A 21,202-nucleotide genomic window follows, 5' to 3' on the forward strand; every position below is an offset into this window, starting at 1 on the left:
TACGGATCATCGCCACATTAGCTGCCCAATAGCCACATAGATTCGGCAGCGCCAGCCCCCCCCCCCCTACCCCCCGTCCCTGCTACGCTCCAAAAACACCCTCTTCACCCTCGGGATCTTATTCGCCCATATGAATCCCATAATACTCCTGCTTACCAGTTTAAAAAAAGCCTTGGGGATTAGGATGGGCAGGCACTGGAACCTTGGGAGGACCGTCATCTTGACCGACTGCACCCTACCCGCCAGGGAGAGTTGGAGCATATCCCATCTCCTGAAATCCTCCTCCATCTGTTCCACCAACCGTGTGCAGGGCCCCTCCGCTCCTGGCTACTTGGATCCCCAGGTATCGGAAGCTCCTCTCCACCCTCTTCAGCGGTAGCTCGTCTATCCCACTTCCCTGGTCCCCCGCATGCACCACAAAGAGCTCACTCTTCCCCACGTTGAACTTCTAGCCCGAGAAGTCTCCAAACTCTCGAAGGATCCGTATAACCTCCGCCATCCCCTCCACTGGGTCTGCAACATATATCAACAGGTCATCAGCATATAACGACACCCGGTGTTCCTCCCCCCGGACCAATCCCCTCCAGTTCCTAGACTCCCTCAGTGCCATAGCCAGCGGCTCAATTGCCAGTGCAAACAACAAGGGGGATAAGGGACACCCCTGCCTCGTCCCGCGTTACAACCTAATGTACTCCGACCTCGTCGGTTAGTAGCCACACTCGCCACTGGGGCCCTACATAACAGCCTTACCCATCTTATGAACCCTTCCCCGAACCCAAACCTCCCAAGCATTTCCCAGAGATACTCCCACTCCACTCGATCAAAGGCCTTTTCCGCATCCATAGCCGCCACTACCTCCGCTTCTTCCTCCACCGAGGGCATCATGATCACATTTAAGAGCCTCCGCACATTCGTGTTTAACTGCCTGCCCCTCACAAACCCCGTCTGGTCCTCATGGATTACCCCGGGACACAGTCCTCAATTCTCGTAGCCAGAACCTTCGCCAACAACTTAGCGTCTACATTGAGGAGCGAAATCGGCCGATACGATCCACATTGCAATGGATCCTTGTCCCGCATCAAAATCAATGAGATCAGCGCCCAGGACATTATCAGGGGCAGGGTCCCCTCCTCCCTTGCCTCATTAAAAGCTCTCACCAGCAGCGGGCCCAGCAGGTCCACATACTTTCTGTAAAATTTTAATCCCAGCCCGATGCCAGCTTAGAAACCCCCCATCCATCCTACCTGGAACAAACCTGTGGTTCTCTCGTATCGGGGACCATACCGAGGCCCCCACCCGTCTGGTCCCGAGGCCTTCCCCGCCTGCATGCTCCCCAATCCTTTAACCAGCTCCTCCAGCCCAATCGGCGCCCCAAAACCAGTCACCTGCTCCTCCTCCGCCCTCGGGAACCTCAGTTGGTCCAAGAATCGCCGCATCCCACCCCCCCCCCCCCCCCCCCCCCCCCCCGGGGCTCAGACCTATACAGATCCCATAGAAGTCCCTAAATATCTTGTTTATTCTCACCGCACTCCGCACCGTATTCCCCCCTCTAGCTCGAATTCCACCAATCTCCCTCACTGCCTCCCTCTTACGAAGCTGATGTGCCAGCATCCAGCTTGCCTTCTCCCCATACTCATATACCGCCCCCTGCATTTTCCTCCACTGCGCCTCTGCTTTTCCCGTGGTCAATAAATCAAATTCCATTTAGAGGTTTTGTCGCTCCCTAAGCAGCCCCTCCTCGGGGGCCTCTGCATAGCTCCTGTCCACCTTTAATATCTCCCCCACCAATCTCGCCCTCTCCCTCCTCTCTCTCTTCTCCCTATGGGCCCTAATGGAAATTAGCTCTCCCCTAACCACCGCCTTCAGAGCCTCCCAGACTACCCCCATCTGCACCTCCCCATTGTCGTTGGCCTCCATGTATCTTTGAATACACCCCCGGATCCGCCCGCACACCACCTCATCAGCCAACAATCCCACATCGAGGCGCCACAACGGGCGCTGTTTCCTCTCCTCCCCCAACTCCAGCTCCACCCAATGTGGGGCGTGGTCCAAAATGGTTATAGCCGAATATTCTGTTCCCTCCACTTTCGGGATTAGTGCCCTACTCATTATTAAAAAATCTATCCGGGAATAGGTTTTGTGGATGTGGGAGAAAAAAGAAAATTCTCTGGCCACCGGCCTGGCAAACCTCCACAGATCCACTACCCCCATCTGGTCCATAAACCCCCTGAGCACCTTGGCTGCAGCCGGCCTCTTACCCGTCCTGGACCTGGAACGGTCCAGTGCTGGGTGCAGCACCGTGTTGAAGTCCCCCCCCCCCCCCTCATTATCAAGCTCCCTGCCTCCAGATCCGGGATTCGACCCAACATACGTTTCATAAATCCGGCATCATCCCAATTCGGGGCATATACGTTCACCAGTACCACCCGCGTCCCCTGCAACCTACCACTCACCATTATGTATCGACCTCCATTATCTGCCACAATATTCATTGCCTCAAATGACACCCGCTTCCCCACCAGTATCGCAACCCCTCTATTCTTCGCATCCAGCCCCGAGTGAAAGACCTGTCCTACCCATCCCTTTCTAAGCCTGACCTGATCTGCCACCTTCAAGTGTGTCTCTTGGAGCATGACCACGTCTGCCTTCAATCCCTGTAAGTGCGCGAACACTCGGGCCCTCTTGACTGGCCCATTCAGGCCCCTCACATTCCATGTTATCAGCCGGATCAGGGGGCTACTCGAACCCCCGCCCCCCCGCCGACTAGCCATCCCCTTTTTTAGGCCAGCCACGTGCCCGCGCCACCCGCACCCTCCAGTCCCCCAGGCGGCGGAACCCCGCCCCGACTCCCTCTTCTACCTCCATCTCCCCTTTGGCAACCCAGTCGTCCTCCCGCCCCCCCCCCCCCCCCCCCCCCCCCCCCCCCCCCCCAGCCAGATCACCGTCCAGCCATTTTGCTCCCCCCATTACACTCCCATAAGTCAGCTGACTCCTGCTGACCCTGGCCACTCCTGCCATTCCAATGACCCCCCAGTGTGGGAATTCCCCCGCCTCTCCCTGTTGATCAATGTGCACTCTCCTCCAGCACCACCGTTCCCCCCAGGCCCTGTCCCTCCCTTCCTTAGCACGGGAAAAACCCGTGCTTTCCATCCGAGCCACCCCCGCCCCCTATGGCGCAGCTCCTTTTTGTGCGACCTCGCCCCAGCTCCCCAATCCCGGGCTTTCAACCCCCCCTTCATCAGCGGGGACCTGCCCCTACAGTACCGACACCCCCACTCTCGCACAGCCCCCACATCATATCCACTCACCCCTTCTCATTTCCCCTCTTCCCAACCCGAAACCAGAAGAAGAACACCCCCAAAATACAGTAAATACCCCCCCACAACAAACCCTCCGTTCGAGTCCAGCTTTTCAGTCTGAATAAAGGTCCACGCCTCATCTGGCGTCTTAAAATAGTGGTCCTGAAATGTGACCCACAATCGCGCTGGCTGCAGCATTACAAACTTCACCCCCTTCCTATGGAGAGCCGCCTTGGCCCGATTAAAACCAGCCCTCTTCTTGGCCACCTCCACACTCCAGGCCTGATAGACACGGATCTCCATATTCTCCCACCTGCTGCTCCGCTCTTTCTTCGCCCATCTCAGGACGCACTCTCTGTCCATAAAGCGGTGGAAACTCACCACTACAGCCCTTGGCGGCTCGTTGGCTTTAGGCCTCTTTGCCAGGACTTGATGAGCCCCATCCAGCTCCAGGGACCTCGAAAAAGCTCCCTTGCCCATCAGCGTGTTGAGCATTGTAATTACATATGCCCCAGCGTCGGACCCCTCCCCTCCTTCAGGGAGACCCAGAATCCGAAGATTCTTCCTCCTCGATCTGTTCTCCAGGTCCTCAAACGTCTCCTGCCACTTCTTGTGTTGCGCCTCCACCTTCACCGCCAGGCCCTAAATCTCATCCTCGTTCTCTGAGGCCTTAGACCATAAGACATAGGAGCGGAAGTAAGGCCATTCGGCCCATCGAGTCCACTCCACCATTCAATCATGGCTGATTTCAACTCCATTTACCCGCCTTCTGCCGCATCTCTCGAATCGCCACCCCTTGGGCCTTCTGGGTCTCCACCAGCTTTTCGATCGACGCCTTCATTGGCGCCAGCATTTCTCCTCAGCTCCGCAAAGCAGTTTTTAAGGAACTCTTGCTGCTCCTGCGACCACTGCGCCCATGCTGCTTGATCTCCACCCGCCGCCAACTTGCTTTTCCTCCCCTGCTCTCTTTGCTGCTCCAAAACCACTTTTTTGATCGCTCCACTCCTGGTCCACTCCATACAGTGCTGGGGGAACCTTACTATCACCTTCCCACACTGGGAACCGTCATACAAGTGCCGCTGGGGATCCTCAAAAGGGCCCAAAAGTCCGTTCTTGGTGGGAGCTGCCGAACGCGCGACCTACCTAGGCATAGCCGCAACCGGAAGCCTCAACAGAGTACATTGACCACAACTGTTCTCTAAACCCTGGCCCATAACAATGTGGTGCCAACTCTTGCACCACCATATGATGGGACAGACGGAGTATTCTCCGGCACTGGAGCTCTTTCATCTGGAGGTAGGAAATTTGACGTCGTAATACCCTTGGCTGATTGTGTCCCCTCCAAGGCTCCGCCATCTGTGACCTTGCCCCTGGAGGTGCAGTGGGCCCAGCCTCCCCCCTCTCTACAGAGCGCTGGTCCTGGCCACATCGATGTTGCTGCTGCTGGTCGAACGCAATCAGTAGAATTACCAACTCAAAGTGAGCGATCAAGATTCCTGTCAGGATTCCTGTTAATGCGCTAACCCTCCGCCCACTCAGGATCTGAGACATCCACCCATGTGCTTCCCCCCATGTAAATGGCTTTCTACAAAGCCTCACACCCTCCTCTGTAACCCAATAGCCACTTCCCCACAGTTGTCCCTCTCAACTCTACCTGAATGAATTGAGAGTCTCAGTGATCCCTGAATGATAATCTTTATTGTCACGAGTAGGCTTACATTGACATTGCAATGAAGTTACTGTGAAGAGCCCCTGGTTGACACATTCCAGTGCCTGTTTGGGTACACCAAGGGAGTGTATTCAGAATGTCCAAATTTCCTAACAGCACGCCTTTCGGAACTTGTGGGAGGAAACCGGGGCACCTGGAGGAAACCCTTGCAGACATGGGGAGAACATGCAGACTCCACACAGATAGTGACCCAAGCCGGGAATCAAACCTGGGACTCTGGAGCTGGGAAGCATCAGTGCTACCCACCGTGCTAACCTGCCCCCCCCCACCTCACAGGGGACTGAGATGATGTGTTGCGTCATCGCCTTGAATGGGGTGAGTGATGGGAGACTTTATCATTACTGGGGGCCATATCTGTTTCACCACTCTGTTATGTTGCTGTGAGTATGGCCTTGGAGTGCAAAACATTGGGCACCAATCAGTGACACACTCAGGAATTGCAACGCTGATGTAATCAAGGAAGGGACTGGGAGTTGATCAAGTGACAGGTCTGGCACTCCTGGGGCTGGATTCACTGCCCCACCGCGTCATATTCCTGTTTCACCCCGCCGGCGGGATTCTCTATTTCGCCGGCTGGTCAATGGGGTTTCCCATTGTGGGGCAGCCTCACACCGTCGGGAAACCCCCAGGCTGCCGACAAAACTGAGCATCCCGCCGGCGGAGAATCCAGTCTCTGATTTACTGAAGACTGAAATTAGTATGTCAAACTCATCCTACGCAGGTTTGAAAGGCTGAATAGCCTGATCCTGTCATGATATTCAGATAAACATCATGGTGCAAACACACATACACACTGATTGACAGATCAACGGACCAATCAATACACACGCAACATCACAGCCAATCACAAGCAAGGGCACACGCACTATAAAACGGGGAACACCACAGTTCCCGCTCATTCCAGCAGGCGGCAGCTCAGGGCACAGAGCTCACAGCAAGCCACTCAGACATTCACCATGTGCTGAGTGCCTCTCCAAGATAGTGTTAGGGCTGGGTCCACAGGTTAAAGGGTAATGAACGAACCACAGTAACAAGTTTACAGATGTTGTTATTGATCGTAATAAACCAGAGTTGTACCATCTGCAACCGTGTTGGTTCGTCTGTGTAGCAGAGCACCCAACACGACAGATCCTAGTTTATATGTTATAAACAATTTTTTGGAAATGTTAGTCATTAGTTAAATATTTCACCAAATAATTTCCTAATATCTTTCTTCATTAATTGTGCTGCAGCGTTTATAGAAAAGCCAGAAATTAAATTGTGAATATTGATATGATTTGATTTATTGTCACATGTACCGAAGTACAATGAAAAGTATTTGTCTGCGGTCGAGGGAGCGTACACAGTCGACAAAAAGAATAATCAACAGAGTACATTGACAAATGGTACATTGATAAACAGTGATTGGTTACAGTGCGGAATAAGGGGCCAAACAAAGCAAATATGTTGATAGCATTTATGATTCATTACTTCGATATGCCCATAAAAAATGTTGTTGGGTTTATAGGCTGAGAATTTGGGCCAATCTAGTGAAAGTTGCACGTAAGCAAGAAGTTTGGGATGTCTGCCGTACTGCTTGTAAATTTTGCCTGCTGTATGATGATGGGCGATGGAAAACAGAAAGCTCTGATAGTGGTAAGACTGGACGAATACATTTTTTTCTCAAAAATTTAAGCCTTTGTGCATGAGCTAGAATATGTATTTTGTTTGCATTTTTGGTTTATTTCAGGCCAAAATATAAAAATCACCGCAAGTGTCTCAGAGGGAAACCTTTCCAGCGAAACATCATTTACAATAGTTTCTCCTCCGAAAGTGGGCTATTCTCCACTTTATTTACTCCGAACTATTGCTGACATATGCTTCATTAATGCAGAGGTAGGTAGGACATTCAGTGATTCAATAAGGAATTGGATTGAATTGCCAACTTGAATTTCTAAGCATCTTTTATTGTTTTCTGTGCATTTATACAAATACAACAGTGTGTCATGAAGCCTTGTCATAATCTCTTCAGATGAATGGCAGACCACTTGACAGCAATGGAACTAAATATCAGCTATTGTGTATAATGGGTGGCTCATTTGATGCCACTGATTTTATGTCACTGCCCAGTTATGTACCTCTTGAATTCCAAGGGTTAAATTATCACGTGTACTTGGTATGTAATCCCTAGAATTTAGAAGGCAAAAGAGTGATTTGATCAAAGTTTCCAAGCTATTAAGGGAAACAGACTAAGTCAATAAAGAGAAACTATTCCATTAGTTGGTGAGCCTGGACTAATTGGCATAGTCTAAAAATTCAAGAACAAAATTAGGAAACCCGTCTACACAAAAATGTTGATGGAAATTTAGAATCCTCTTCTAAAAATGGCAATTGATACTAGATCAGTTGTTGATTTTAAATCTGAGGCGGATAAATATTTATGAACCAAGGTATTAAAGGATGATGGGGTGAAGGCAGGAGTATGTGGGTTAGGTTGCAGATCAGCCGTGATCTCACTGAACAGCGAAACAGGCTGCAAAAAGTTCCTTTGTTCCTATGGATAGGTAGTAGCTGGAAGTCAAGGAGAATGTTCAATATCAGCAAAATTTCACCCAACATTGAATAATAAAATTCTATCCAGTCTATTCATCTGCTAAAGATTAAGGAATGTTGGTTTGGAGTAGTAATAAGGTGTGACATTTTCCACCCCCTCCTCTGCCGCATGTTTCCATGCCAGTGGAAGTGGACCACCATTGGCTGGCGGTGGGATCTTCCCATTCTGCTATGTCAATGGCCTTTTCTGTTGCTCGCACACTCCATCGCGGGATGGGCGGTGTGGGGGGGGGGGGGGATTGGGTCACCATTGGCAAGATTGGAAGATCCTACTGACGGGAAGGGCTGGAAAACTTTGGCCATGTTTAATCGTCCTGCGGTACTATCTGTTCAATTATTCAACACTGACACCATTCTGTTAACGTTTAGGACTTCAATACATGCGTAATGAAGAACAGATATATTATGGTATTTGAGTAGTAATGACAAGGCTTGTTGAGAATTGTATACAACCCTTTGACCCTGAATTGGAAGCTGAGACTTTGTTCCATGCCCCTTTTGCATCCCATCAGCATGCTTTGCACTGAGGGAGGCTTAAGTCTGAGGAAACATAAGCGGAAACATTTATCCATGTTTTCTTTTCTCAATCCTCCCCAACTGTTTCCTAATTGCAGGGTCGACGTGTACTTGTCTAGGTTCAGACACTATTTTGTAACCTCCCGACTCTATTCTTAGCCTTGCTTTGTTCCCTTGAAAGGAACAACTTTTCTAATTGTAAAGAAATTCTAACTTAAACCTCACTGTTTCATTATTCCAATGAAATAAACTTCTCACAAGCATACAAATTTTCCTACGTCAAAACTTGCAAAGATTTAAGACTGAGAAAAAATAAGAGGGGATTATATTTTATTTTATTTTATTTCAATAAATAACAACAGTTTTTGAATATGCATGACTACTGTGAGTGAGGAATCGGAGACAACAGTTGATGTTTCTAACCAGTGTTCCCTCTCTTAATACCACCATCAGTCACCCTTCACCTGCAACCAGCTGATTTCAAAGCCAAAAGCAGTTTGTTTTGTAGAACAATAAATTCAGCCAAGGGTTTAGTAATTTAACCTTTCAAGCCTTGCAAGGTAAAGGCATAAAATAAGAACCCAAGGTATTGGAGGTAGCATATTAGTGTAGCCATCTGGGATGGCCACTTCCCGATTACAAAATGGACCCTTTGCAAAGATTGCAGGGAAAATGGACAATTCTGAGAAAACAAGCAGTTTCAGGGTTTGACTGTTGATTAGAGTCACAGCTCCCAGACAAGACCAAAACTGCAAACCAATTAGCATACTAATGGGCCATCTCCGGGACAAAAGAGTAACATTTAAGTAAACGATACTAAGGCAGACACCCCGGAGCCAGAGGAGACCAGAACAAAGCAGGCCAACGGCCACCTAGGACACGCCCAGCCATCAGGGCACCGACCCCTTTATTGGAAGAAATCGATAGGAACGATTGAGAAACGGCCCAATTAATTGGGGCCAAGTTCAAGGCCCGCGCGCAAAGCCCTTTTGGGTACAAGAAGGATCCCCCAAGAGAGAATCGTTCTCTTCGCTCCGGCTCTCACCGAGGAGAGACCTGCCCAAAAGCAGCACCAGAACAAGTAAGCCCAAGATCAACGCACGCTACCAGACAGATGTCCTTAGCTGTTATCCCGTACCAGTTCCACCCCAGCAGCCTCAGAACCGAACAACGGCCATTGTTCCTCTGACTGAGTGGGTGCCCAAAGCTAAGTATAGGCTTTTAGCAGTAGTGATAGTTTAGTCTGTAGTATTTGTGCATGATTATATTTAACTGTGTGTGTAAATAAATAAGCATTTGACTTTGAACTAGTTAGATAAATGTGGTCACACCCAAGGTGCAGGCAGAGAAATGGGTGACCACCAGAAAGGGCAGGCAGTCAGTGCAGGAATCCCCTGTGGTTGTTCCCCTCTCGAACAGGTATACCCCTTTGGATACTGTCGAGGGAGATAGCCTATCGGGGAAAACAGCAGCAGCCAGAGCAGTGGCACCACGGCTGGCTCTGATGTACAGAAGGGAGGGTCAAAGCGCAGAAGAGCAATAGTCATAGGGGACTCTATAGTCAGGGGCACAGATTAACGCTTCTGTGGACGTGAAAGAGACTCCAGGATGGTATGTTGCCTCCCTGGTGCCAGGGTCCAGGATGTCTCTGAACGGGTAGCGGGCATCCTGAAGAGGGAGGGCAAACAGGCAGAGGTCGTTGTACATTTTGGTACTAAGGACATAGGCAGGAAGGGGCATGAGGTCCTGCAGCAGGAGTTCAGGGAGCTAGGCAGAAAGTTAAAAGACAGGACCTCTAGGGTTGTAATCTCGGGATTACTCCCTGTACCATGTGCCAGTGAGGCTAGAAATAGGAAGATAGAGCAGCTAAACACGTGGCTAAATAGCTGGTGTAGGAGGGAGGGTTTCCATTATCTGGACCACTGGGAGATCTTCCGGGGCCTATATAAGAAGGACGGGTTGCATCTAAACTGGAGAGGCATAAATATCCTGGCCGCGAGGTTTGCTAGTGTCACATGGGAGGGTTTAAACTAGTATGGCAGGAGGGTGGGCACAGGAGCAATAGGTCAGAAGGTGAGAGCATTGGGGGAGAACTAGGGAATAGGGCCAGTATGGCTCTGCGGCAGAGCAGACAGGGAGAAGTTGCTGAACACAGTGGGTCTGGTGGCCTGAAGTGCATATGTTTTAATGCATTCTGTATTACAGGTCAGGCAGATGAACTTAGAGCTTGGATTAGTACTTGGAACTATGATGTTGTTGCCATTACAGAGACCTGGTTGAGGGAAGGGCAGGTTTGGCATTTAAACGTTCCAGGATTTAGATGTTTAGGCGTGATAGAGGGGGATGTAAAAGGGGTGACGGAGTTGCGCTACTGGTTAGGGAGAATATCACAGCTGTCCTACTGGAGGACACCACAGAGGGCAGTGAGGCAATATGGGTAGAGATCAGGAATAAGAAGGGTGCAGTCACAATGTTGGGGGTTTACTACAGGCCTCCCAACAGCCAGCGGGAGATAGAGGAGCAGATAGGTAGACAGATTTTGAAAAGAGTAAAAACAACAGGGTTGTTGTGATGGGAGACTTCAACTTCCCCAATATTGACTGGGACTCACTTAGTGCTAGGGGCCTGGACGGGGCAGAGTTTGTAACGAGCATCCAGGAGGGCTTCTTAAAACAATATGTAGACAGTCCAACTAGGGAAGGGGCTGTACTGGACCTGGTATTGGGGATTGAGCCCCGCTAGGTGGTAGAAGTTTCAGTAGGGGAGCATTTCGGGAACAGTGACCACAATTCAGTAAGTTTTAAAGTGCTGGTGGACAAGGATAAGAGTGGTCCTAGGGTGAATGTGCTAAATTGGGGGAAGGCTAATTATAACAATATTAGGCGGAACTGAGGAACCTAGATTGGGGGCGGATGTTTGAGGGTAAATCAACATCTGACATCAAGTGTCAGTTGAAAGGAATTCAGGACCGGCATGTTCCTGTGAGGAAGAAGGATAAATATGGCACATTTCAGGAACCTTGGATAGCGAGAGATATTGTAGGCCTCGTCAAAAAGAAAAAGGAGGCATTTGTCAGGGCTAGAAGGCTGGGAACAGACGAAGCCTGTGTGGAATATAAGGAAAGTTGGAAGGAACTTAAGCAAGAAGTCAGGAGGGCTAGAAGGGGTCACGAAAAGTCATTGGCAAATAGGGTTAAGGAAAATCCCAAGGCTTTTTACATGTACATAAAAAGCAAGAAGGTAGCCAGGGAAAGGGTTGGCCCACTGAAGGATAGGCTAGGGAATCTGTGTGTGGAGCCAGAGGAAATGTGCGAGGTACTAAATGAATACTTTGCATCAGTATCCACCAAAGAGAAGGAATTGGTGGGTCTGGAGAATGGTGTATAGATAGCCTGGGTCACATTGAGATCCAAAAAGACGAGGTGTTGGGCGTCTTGAAAAATATTAAGGTAGATAAATCGCCAGTGCCTGATGGGATCTACCCCAGAATACTGAAGGAGGCTAGAGAGGAAATTGCTGAGGCCTTGACAGAAATCTTTGGAACCTCACTGTCTTCAGGTGATGTCCCGGAGGACTGGAGAATAGCCAATGTTGTTCCTTTGTTTAAGAAGGGTAGCAAAGATAATCCAGGGAACTACAGGCCGGTGAGCCTTACGTCAGTGGTAGGGAAATTACTGGAGAGAATTCTTCGAGACAGGATCTACTCCCATTTGGAAGCAGATGGACGTATTAGTGAGAGGCAGCATGGTTTTGTGAAGGGGAGTTCTTGTCTCGCTAACTTGATAGGGTTTTTCGAAGAGGTCACAAAGATGATTGATGCAGGTAGGGCAGTGGATGTCGTCTATATGGACTTCAGTAAGGCCTTTGACAAGGTCTCTCATGGTAGACTAGTCCAAAAGGTGAAGTCACACAGGATCAGCGGTGAGCTGGCAAGGTGGATACAGAACTGGCTAGGTCATAGAAGGCAGAGAGTAGCAATGGAAGGATGCTTTTCTAATTGGAGGGCTGTGCTAGTGGTGTTCCGCAGGGATCAGTGCTGGGACCTTTGCTGTCTGTAGTATATAAAATGATTTGGAGGAAAATGTAACTGGTCTGATTAGTAAGTTTGCAGATGACACAAAGGTTGGTGGAATTGCGGATAGCGATGAGGACTGTCAGAGGATACAGCAGGATTTAGATTGTTTGGAGACTTGGGTGGAGAGATGGCAGATGGAGTTTAATCCGGACAAATGTGAGGTAATGCATTTTGGAAGATCTAATGCAGGTAGGGAATATACAGTGAATGGTAGAACCCTCAAGAGTATTGAAAGTCAGAGAGATCCAGGTGTACAGGTCCACAGGTCACTGAAAGGGGCAACACAGGTGGAGAAGGTAGTCAAGAAGGCATACGGCATGCTTGCCTTCATTGGCCGGGGCATTGAGTATAAGAATTGGCAAGTCATGATGCAGCTGTATAGAACCTTAGTTAGGCCACACTTGGAGTATAGTGTTCAATTCTGGTTGTCACACTACCAGAAAGATGTGGAGGCTTTAGAGAGGGTGCAGAAGAGATTTACCAGAATGTTGCCTGGTATAGAGGGCATTAGCTATGAGGAGGGGTTGAATAAACTCGGTTTGTTCTCACTGGAACGACGGAGGTTGAGGGGCGACCTGATAGAGGTCTACAAAATTATGAGTGGCATAGACAGAGTGGATAGTCAGAGGCTTTTCCCCAAGGTAGAGGAGTTCAATTACTAGGGGGCATAGGTTTATGGTGCGAGGGGCATGGTTTAGAGTAGATGTACGTGGCAAGTTTTATTTACACAGAGGGTAATGGCTGCCTGGAACTCGCTGCCGGAGGAAGTGGTGGAAGCAGGGACGATAGTGACATTTAAGGGGCATCTTGACAAATACATGAATAGGATGGGAATAGAGGGATATGGACCCAGCAAGTGTAGAAGATTGTAGTTTAGTTGGGGAGCATGGTCGGCTTGGAGGGCCGAAGGGCCTGTTCCTGTGCTGTACATTTTTTTTGTTCTTTGTACTTTGAACTAACTAACTGGTGTATCCAGTCTTTGATCAGTATACGGTTTGAACCTTGTGGCGGTTTCGAAAGATACCTGGCGACTCTCGAGCAATACATAATTAAGAGTAATGAAGGCGACCATATTGACCGCCATATTCAGAGCCAACCAAAGATAGTAACATTTACTGGCGACCTCTGACGGAACTCGACCTAGAAGTGGCCGAGTCACTCCGAGAGAACCCAAATTTGAATTGGAATCCAAGTAAAAACAGAAAAACCACAATTGTAAGAACGATACTGATCAAACCTCCGAGATTCGGAAGTGTGTTAATGCATGCGCACTATATACCCATATATACGGGATATACGGTAAGCCCGAGAGATTTTGTTGTGTAAAACTGTCATGAATTTTGTCGGCCGGAACATAGCGTAAGCCGTGCCTGTGTTTACATCACCACTTTATCACCCCCGTTCCAAATTCAGCAGAGAACCCAGATAGAGAAAATGCGATGAAGGCAATGGAACGCTTTATGAACCCCCAAGAATTCGAGGTCGCAGCGACCAGCAGAGAAGGACAGTGTTCCATATGGGAAGAGGAAATCAGAAAGTACCTCAAAGGCAAAGGATGGCCCCTGTGGAGCGAATTCTGCGCGAATGATGAAACAGGTCCCGGGAGTATAGGATATACTTGGTGGGAGAACCTGTCAGAGATCCACAAGAAGAGGTTAGGGAAAGCTCGCAAGCCAATGGCAATCGTGTCCTGCTTGGCACAATTGCGAGGCACAGAGGAGGTCGTTAGGACGCTCCGTAGAGAGATTGAGGAGAGAGACAGAAATAGTGAGGGAGATATGAGCGAGTTTGAGAAGGAGAATAAGGACTTGAGAGAACAGTTAGCAGCGAGGGACAGAGAGGTGGATGATGCCAAGTGGGCACACCAGTCTTGTCTCGCCCATTTGAATAGTTTTCAGACCCAGTACGATAAGGCCTACCAGGACACGCAACGTGCGGTCTTGGTAAGACAAGAAACCGAGCAACAAGTAGAGCAATTGCAGAAACAGTGCAATGATTTGAAAGCAGACCTACGAGCAATCCACACTTCCACGACGTAACAAAGGCAGAGCTCCTTTCACTGGAAGCAAATTGCAGAATTGCAATCTTTGCTTTCTGTCCAGAATCCCAACCCCCGACTGAACAGGCAGAACACACCCCCATGAACCCTGTAACCACACACTGCAGAGCCGCAGCAGAAGGAAACGCAGATTTCCTATATACAACCCTGTTAACCGTGACCCAATTATGGGACGCGTGTGGAAAAATTACACCGTTCCTTCCCACATCAGACCCCCACCAGTTTTTCGCTAGAGTTAAACAGCAGGCTACCATGTACGGCCTGGATGAAAAGGAGCAAGTGAAGCTGACAGTTTTAAGCCTCGACCCTTCAGTCGTGGCAGCCCCTCCCGACCCACAGAATGTAGGAGCAGGCACACTCCAAGAAATGCACACAGCGATCCTAGATGCGATCGGCTATAACAGAGGAGACACCGTAGAAGGACCAAACAAGTATAGGCAAAAGATAACAGAGCACCCCATAGCGTTTGCTGGACGCTTGTGGATACATTTCACAGTGGTTTTCGGAGAGTTAGCCCGCACCCATTTGTCTGCAGATAATATGGCCGAATGGATTTGTATCCTACTCTCTCATGCGACAGAGGAAGGACAGAGAGCTTGCGCAAATTACGACCCCTCAGACGAGGCCCACAACGAGAAATGGGTTTTGAAGAGATTGTCCCGCGCTTGGGAACAATCCTCCAAGACAAAATCGCATTTGCAAAACCCGAGGAAGAGCAGGCAGACATGAATCCAGTTAAAGCACACCAGAAACCCACATGGGTAAATGAGGGCAGGAACACCTAAATCCCAGGAATGTTACAACTGTGGACAATTAGGTCACTTTGCACGAGAGTGCAACATGCCCCAAAAACAGCAGAGAAACCAACAGACTGGCACCCTAAATAAGAATAGGGCAAAGCCAATCCATAGCGTTATAGCTCGTTCAGAGAACATAGACGTGAATGGCACCGACTGATGGTGTTCGGGCTCCCCAACTTGGGTCTGCGACACCCTTTGGGACATGTGCGGTAGACCCGGTGGTAGCAGGCAATGTCCGGGGACATTCCGTAGAATTTCTTTGGGACACAGGAGGGTCCCGCACCACACTCAATTCCTCCACTATGTTTCAACGAGACACGTGGCCCACAACCGGCACCATCACACTCAGTGGCTTTATAGGTCATTACAACAGGGACACATCACAGCCCCTATAGCAATACAAATAGGGATCGTCACAACAAAGCACTCTGTAGTTTTGGTTGATCTGCCCCAGACAGCAGAACATATCCTAGGGATCGATTTTATGAGCTCCCACAACCTTTCATTTGTCCCAGTTAACAAGTGTGTATGGAAAATGACAAAGGCAGCATGTGCTCCCACCACAGTTGGGGACTATGAAAACAGGATTAACTCAGTAGGAGACTTCTGGTTTGACCCTCGAGCCATTAGTCAGGACAGACAGGTTAGGGAGGTCCTGCAGCAACGCAAAGCAGCATTTGCACAGCACAAGCATGACTGTGGCAAGATAGATGACTTGGTGAACATTTCAGGTCCCGACCCCAGACCCCAAAAGCAGTACGGTTTTCCCCAAAAAGCAGAGGGAGAGATCTCCAAAGTAATAGAGAGTCTGCTTGATCAAGGCGTCCTCAGACCAGTAGCCTCCATGAACAACGCACCAATTTGGCCCGTCAGGAACCCCGATGGATCATGGCGACTGACTATTGATTACCGGGAACTGAACAAGGTAACCCCAGTTGCAGCCCTCACCGTAGCCATGAGTCCCGAGACCATGCTCAAACAGGGACTCCAGTCAAAGATTTTTTCGGTTTTGGACATTAGCAACGGCTTTTGGTCCATTCCATTGGATAAAGCGTGCCAATATAAATTCGCCTTTACATTCCAGGGACAACAATATACGTGGACGTGCCTTCCACAAGGCTTCCACAACTCCCCCTCCATTTTCCACCGACAGCTGGCAAATGGACTAGCAAAATTTTCCCGACCCAAATGTCTGGTCCAGTTTGTAGATGACTTGCTACTACAGACAGACACAAAGGGAGAGCACATTTCGCTTCTCGCCAAACTTCTAGGACTCGTTAAAGAAATTGGATGTAAAGTCAACCCAAGAAGGCCCCGATTTTGCAGGAAAAAGTGATTTACTTGGGTACAGTAATCACACATGGTAAACGCGAGATCGAGCAGAAGAGAATTGACTCGATCGTCAAATTGCCCCTTCCCCATAATGTCTCAGCCCTCCGGTCATTTTTAGGACTGGTTGGCTACTGCAAAAACCATATCGATGGTTTTGCCACAAAAGCAGCGCCCCTATCCAACCTTCTCAAGAAACAGGCACCTTGGGAATGTTTTCCACAGCACACGGATGCCGTGGATGCTTTAAAGAGAGCCCTCAGCACAGCCCCCGCAATACAGGTCCCAGATCCACTTTCCCCATACGCAATTTAAGTTGCAAGCACCGACCGAACCCTTTCTGCTGTGCTTCTACAGGAACGCCATGACCAATTACGCCCCGTGGCATATGCCTCACGCGTGTTAGATCCTGTTGAGCAAGGATTTTCTGCCTGCGAAAGGCACCTGCTTGCAGTTTTTTGGGCAGTACAGTACTTCGCCTACATTACAGGACTCAACCCCATCACCATTCTTACTGAACACACCCCAACAGAGCTATTATTAGACGGTCGATTTAAAGATGGCACAGTCAGCCAAATCCGCGCAGCCCGTTGGACCCTTTTACAGGGACGGGACATTACAGTTAAAAGAACCAAGACCCACACTTTCCTAGCTGATAATCTGCAATATTCAGGTACCCCACATGAGTGTGAGATCATCAACATAAAACACAACACAGGCCCATTTATATCTAAGTCAGCTCCCAGGAAAGCAGGTAATACACCTCAGAGACCCCAGCCCACAGACACGTGCGCACACCTGAAAGTTTATGTGGATGGTTCCTCCAGAGTTTTGAACGGAAAGAGAATCACCAGTTGTGGCATTTATGTAGAGTACGCGCAGGGACGTGCCCTAGATGAGATTTCACGAAAGTTGCCTGGACACTTAGGCTCGCAGGCAGCAGAACTGGCAGCCACAGCTGACATTGGAGACCACCCTGATTCGTTTTCGACCCCAGCAGACATATTCGGACAGCTTATATGTCTGTAATAATTTAACAGAATTCCTACCCCTGTGGGAAACTAGAGGATTTGTTTCCGCAGACGGAAAGCCCCTACCCCCAGCCCCATTACTCCGACATACCCTAGAGACAGCCAGAAATAGAAAATATGGCATAATTAAGGTTCGCAATCATCATCGTTCTCCCCCCCCCCCCCCCCCCCCCCCCGGTAACGTTAAAGCAGACGCCCTAGCGAAGGCAGGTTCCAGACATGGTTACTTTTGGAACCCCTCGAGAGCACCCCAGTACATGCGGTTCAGGTCTCACAGACCAACATTCAGGATCTAGCAAAGGCCCAGAAAGAAGATGAAAAACTCAGGGAAATTTTAAAAGGAACCTTCGCAGCCCCGTACGACAAGTTTAAGAACATAATCACCACACACGACGGTGTGATTTTGAAAGGCATTTATGTAGTTCCCAACCAGGACAGGAACCAGATTATTTGTCAGTTCCACGACAATCATGGACACCAAGTCATTGAACCCACCCTAACCCACCTCCGACCTCTGCTGGTGGCCTGATTTAAAAGCCGATGTTACTCACTGCATTGAAAATTGCTTGATCTGTGCCCAGAACAATCCGGACAGATATGCAAGAAAAGCTCAGCTTAGTCACACCCGCCTGTTAATGGCCCCTGGACGAATTTGCAAATAGACTACATAGGACCCCTACCCCCCTGCAGAAATGGTTATAAGTATGTGCTGGTGGTCATCGACACCTTCACAAAATGGGTGGAAGCTTTTCCATCGAGAACGAATACGGCCAAGACAACAGCTAAAATACTAACACAGCACATCTTTACAAGATGGGGCCTCCCACGCAGTATAGAGTCCGAACAAGGCTCACATTTTACAGGAAGAGTAATGAAGAATGTCCTCTCAATTTTCAGAATTTGGCAAAAGTTTCACATTGCCGACCACCCCCAGTCAAGCGTCATTGTAGAGAGGATGACCAGAACTCTAAAAGCCACTCTCAGGAAAATGGTACAACAGAACAACAGCACCTGGGTTCTCAGTTCTCCCATTTGCTTTAATGTTCTTGCATCCACAGGATACACCCCCACCCCCTCATGACCGGACGCCCAATGAAAGGGACAGTTGGCCAGCCCCGCAGTCACCGCCCTCACGCATGAAAATGCTGTACAGCAGCTTATTGAGAACATAAAGGCAGCCCAACTCGCAGCAGCTGTGAGACTTGGGACCAGGAGAAAACAAAGCAAGGCTTGTTTCGACAAAAAGGTACACGCCACCGAGTTTATAGTAGGGCAGCAAGTGATGCTTTCCCTATACAACCCCAGTTCATTCCTTTCCCCCAAATTTTCTGGATTGTACTCCATTTCGGACAAAGTAAGCCCCTCGGTACGCAAGATCACATATCCCAATGGCAAGTCTGCGTGGTTTCACATAAACCAGCTCAACGCTTATGGCTCGCAGAACATCCATTCACACCACATCTTGCTCGCAGCAGCAGACGAGCACGCCCCGCCCACAGATGACGTATTCCTACCCTCCCTCAGCCAGGCCAGCCCGTCCTCAGACGCATCTTCAACTCCACCCCCAGAGGCACGACTCCGCCTCTCCCTTCCTTCAACCAGCAGCGACAGCGACAGTGATAGAGATAGCAATGATGACAGCCACAGCACACCACGTTATGATTATACCCCTGCACCAGGCCCCACTCCCAGTGAATCCGAGCATGATTCCAGTGACCCCTTTGAAATCACATACATCAAAGTCCCTGACCCAGACCCACCGCCCGACGATTACGGATTACAACCTAGCAGCTTGCAACCTCGACACACGATTCTGGCACCGCGACAATTCGTTCAGGCTCATCCCGAATGATGAGATGGACCCCAATTCGCCCCAAGCAGCTTTAGCCAAACTACTCCAGTCAAGAGTATGGCAGCTGGGAGAAGATGATGACATAGTGTCTGACTCCCACCAAACAAATCCCTTTGCGACCCTGTTCGTTACTGATCAATGAGGTGTCCACATGATGGAAAAAAGGAACCGATGGAGAGATACGGTGTCCTTTCTGATGGAACCTGCACCATGTTTGTTGTATGTTTGTTGATTTAATGTACATGTTTGTTGTTTGTGAATTTGAAAGTTTTTCATGGCCCCACGACACCACCCTTTTGATGCCCAATGGCTGTTAGAGGAACTAGTTTGTCGACAGAAAACCGTTCAGAGGAACTAGTTTGTCGGCAGACACCACTCGTAGCTACTCCTGATTCGATCACGAGAGGCAGCCCCCATGACGGCCACATTTCCACCCGTTCTTGCCGGTCGCCCAGACAGTGGAGAAACGGCACTGGTCCCCGCCCTGCCTGAGGACACCCCTCTGGTCAGCGACACTCGGGTAGAGCACAAACGGCACTGGTCACCATCCTACCCGGCGATTCCACCCATTTCTTACCCGCCGCGGCCCATACGCACCCCATTTTGGCTCGTTAAGTTCGAAATTCTTTTGTTGGTTGTTGGCGACCCTTAGATTGTTCCGTATGCTATTTACATCCTCAAACACTAGGATGCTAGATCGCACAGGATGCGAGACGGCTCGCACTGTGTCAGTATTTTTCTTGGATGTCTTGCCCAAATATTCGGTTTAAAAAAAAATAAAAAATGAGGGAGTCACAGATGGTGACCAATCATAAAGGGTAATTGGCAACAAAGGACAGACCGACAGACATACGAGATCTTAAGCAACATAATAACAGATATTATGCTTGTGTCCATAGAACTCCGGAACCTCCGGAACCCCAGAGGAAGAAAAAGAAGACAGAAAGACGGAAAGATGAATACAACCTTCATGTTCAAGACAGAAAGACGGAAAGATGAATACAACCTTCATGTTCACCTGGATCTTAGCGGGATCCCTTCAGTTGCGCACGGACGCTACCCCCCTGACCCCTACCACATAGGCCGTGAATGATTCCCACCCCTACCGTACACCGAGACAGTTGCCCCCGAGACAGTTGCCCCCGAGACAGTTGCCCCCGAGACAGTTGCCCCCGAGACAGTTGCCCCCGAGACAGTTGCCCCCGAGACAGTTGCCCCCGAGACAGTTGCCCCCGAGACAGTTGCCCCCGAGACAGTTGCCCCCGAGACAGTTGCCCCCGAGACAGTTGCCCCCGAGACAGTTGCCCCCGAGACAGTTGCCCCCGAGACAGTTGCCCCCGAGACAGTTGCCCCCGAGACAGTTGCCCCCGAGACAGTTGCCCCCGAGACAGTTGCCCCCGAGACAGTTGCCCCCGAGACAGTTGCCCCCGAGACAGTTGCCCCCGAGACAGTTGCCCCCGAGACAGTTGCCCCCGAGACAGTTGCCCCCGAGACAGTTGCCCCCGAGACAGTTGCCCCCGAGACAGTTGCCCCCGAGACAGTTGCCCCCGAGACAGTTGCCCCCGAGACAGTTGCCCCCGAGACAGTTGCCCCCGAGACAGTTGCCCCCGAGACAGTTGCCCCCGAGACAGTTGCCCCCGAGACAGTTGCCCCCGAGACAGTTGCCCCCGAGACAGTTGCCCCCGAGACAGTTGCCCCCGAGACAGTTGCCCCCGAGACAGTTGCCCCCGAGACAGTTGCCCCCGAGACAGTTGCCCCCGAGACAGTTGCCCCCGAGACAGTTGCCCCCGAGACAGTTGCCCCCGAGACAGTTGCCCCCGAGACAGTTGCCCCCGAGACAGTTGCCCCCGAGACAGTTGCCCCCGAGACAGTTGCCCCCGAGACAGTTGCCCCCGAGACAGTTGCCCCCGAGACAGTTGCC

At 49.9% G+C, this 21,202-nt stretch overlaps 1 protein-coding gene across 2 annotated transcripts in view; it reads left to right on the forward strand.

Moving 5' to 3' along the window:
* Window positions 1-21,202, forward strand: part of cfap46 (cilia and flagella associated protein 46) — a 368,598-nt gene that overhangs the window by 74,884 nt on the left and 272,512 nt on the right. For both annotated transcript variants that reach the window (XM_072479134.1, XM_072479136.1), the window contains 2 exons: window positions 6,536-6,663; window positions 6,758-6,903. In XM_072479134.1, the coding sequence (XP_072335235.1) occupies window positions 6,536-6,663; window positions 6,758-6,903 (274 nt within the window). The remainder of the gene's footprint in view (window positions 1-6,535; window positions 6,664-6,757; window positions 6,904-21,202) is intronic.

This window comes from Scyliorhinus torazame, chromosome 16 (genome assembly GCF_047496885.1).
Source record: "Scyliorhinus torazame isolate Kashiwa2021f chromosome 16, sScyTor2.1, whole genome shotgun sequence".
Lineage (NCBI taxonomy): Eukaryota > Metazoa > Chordata > Chondrichthyes > Carcharhiniformes > Scyliorhinidae > Scyliorhinus > Scyliorhinus torazame.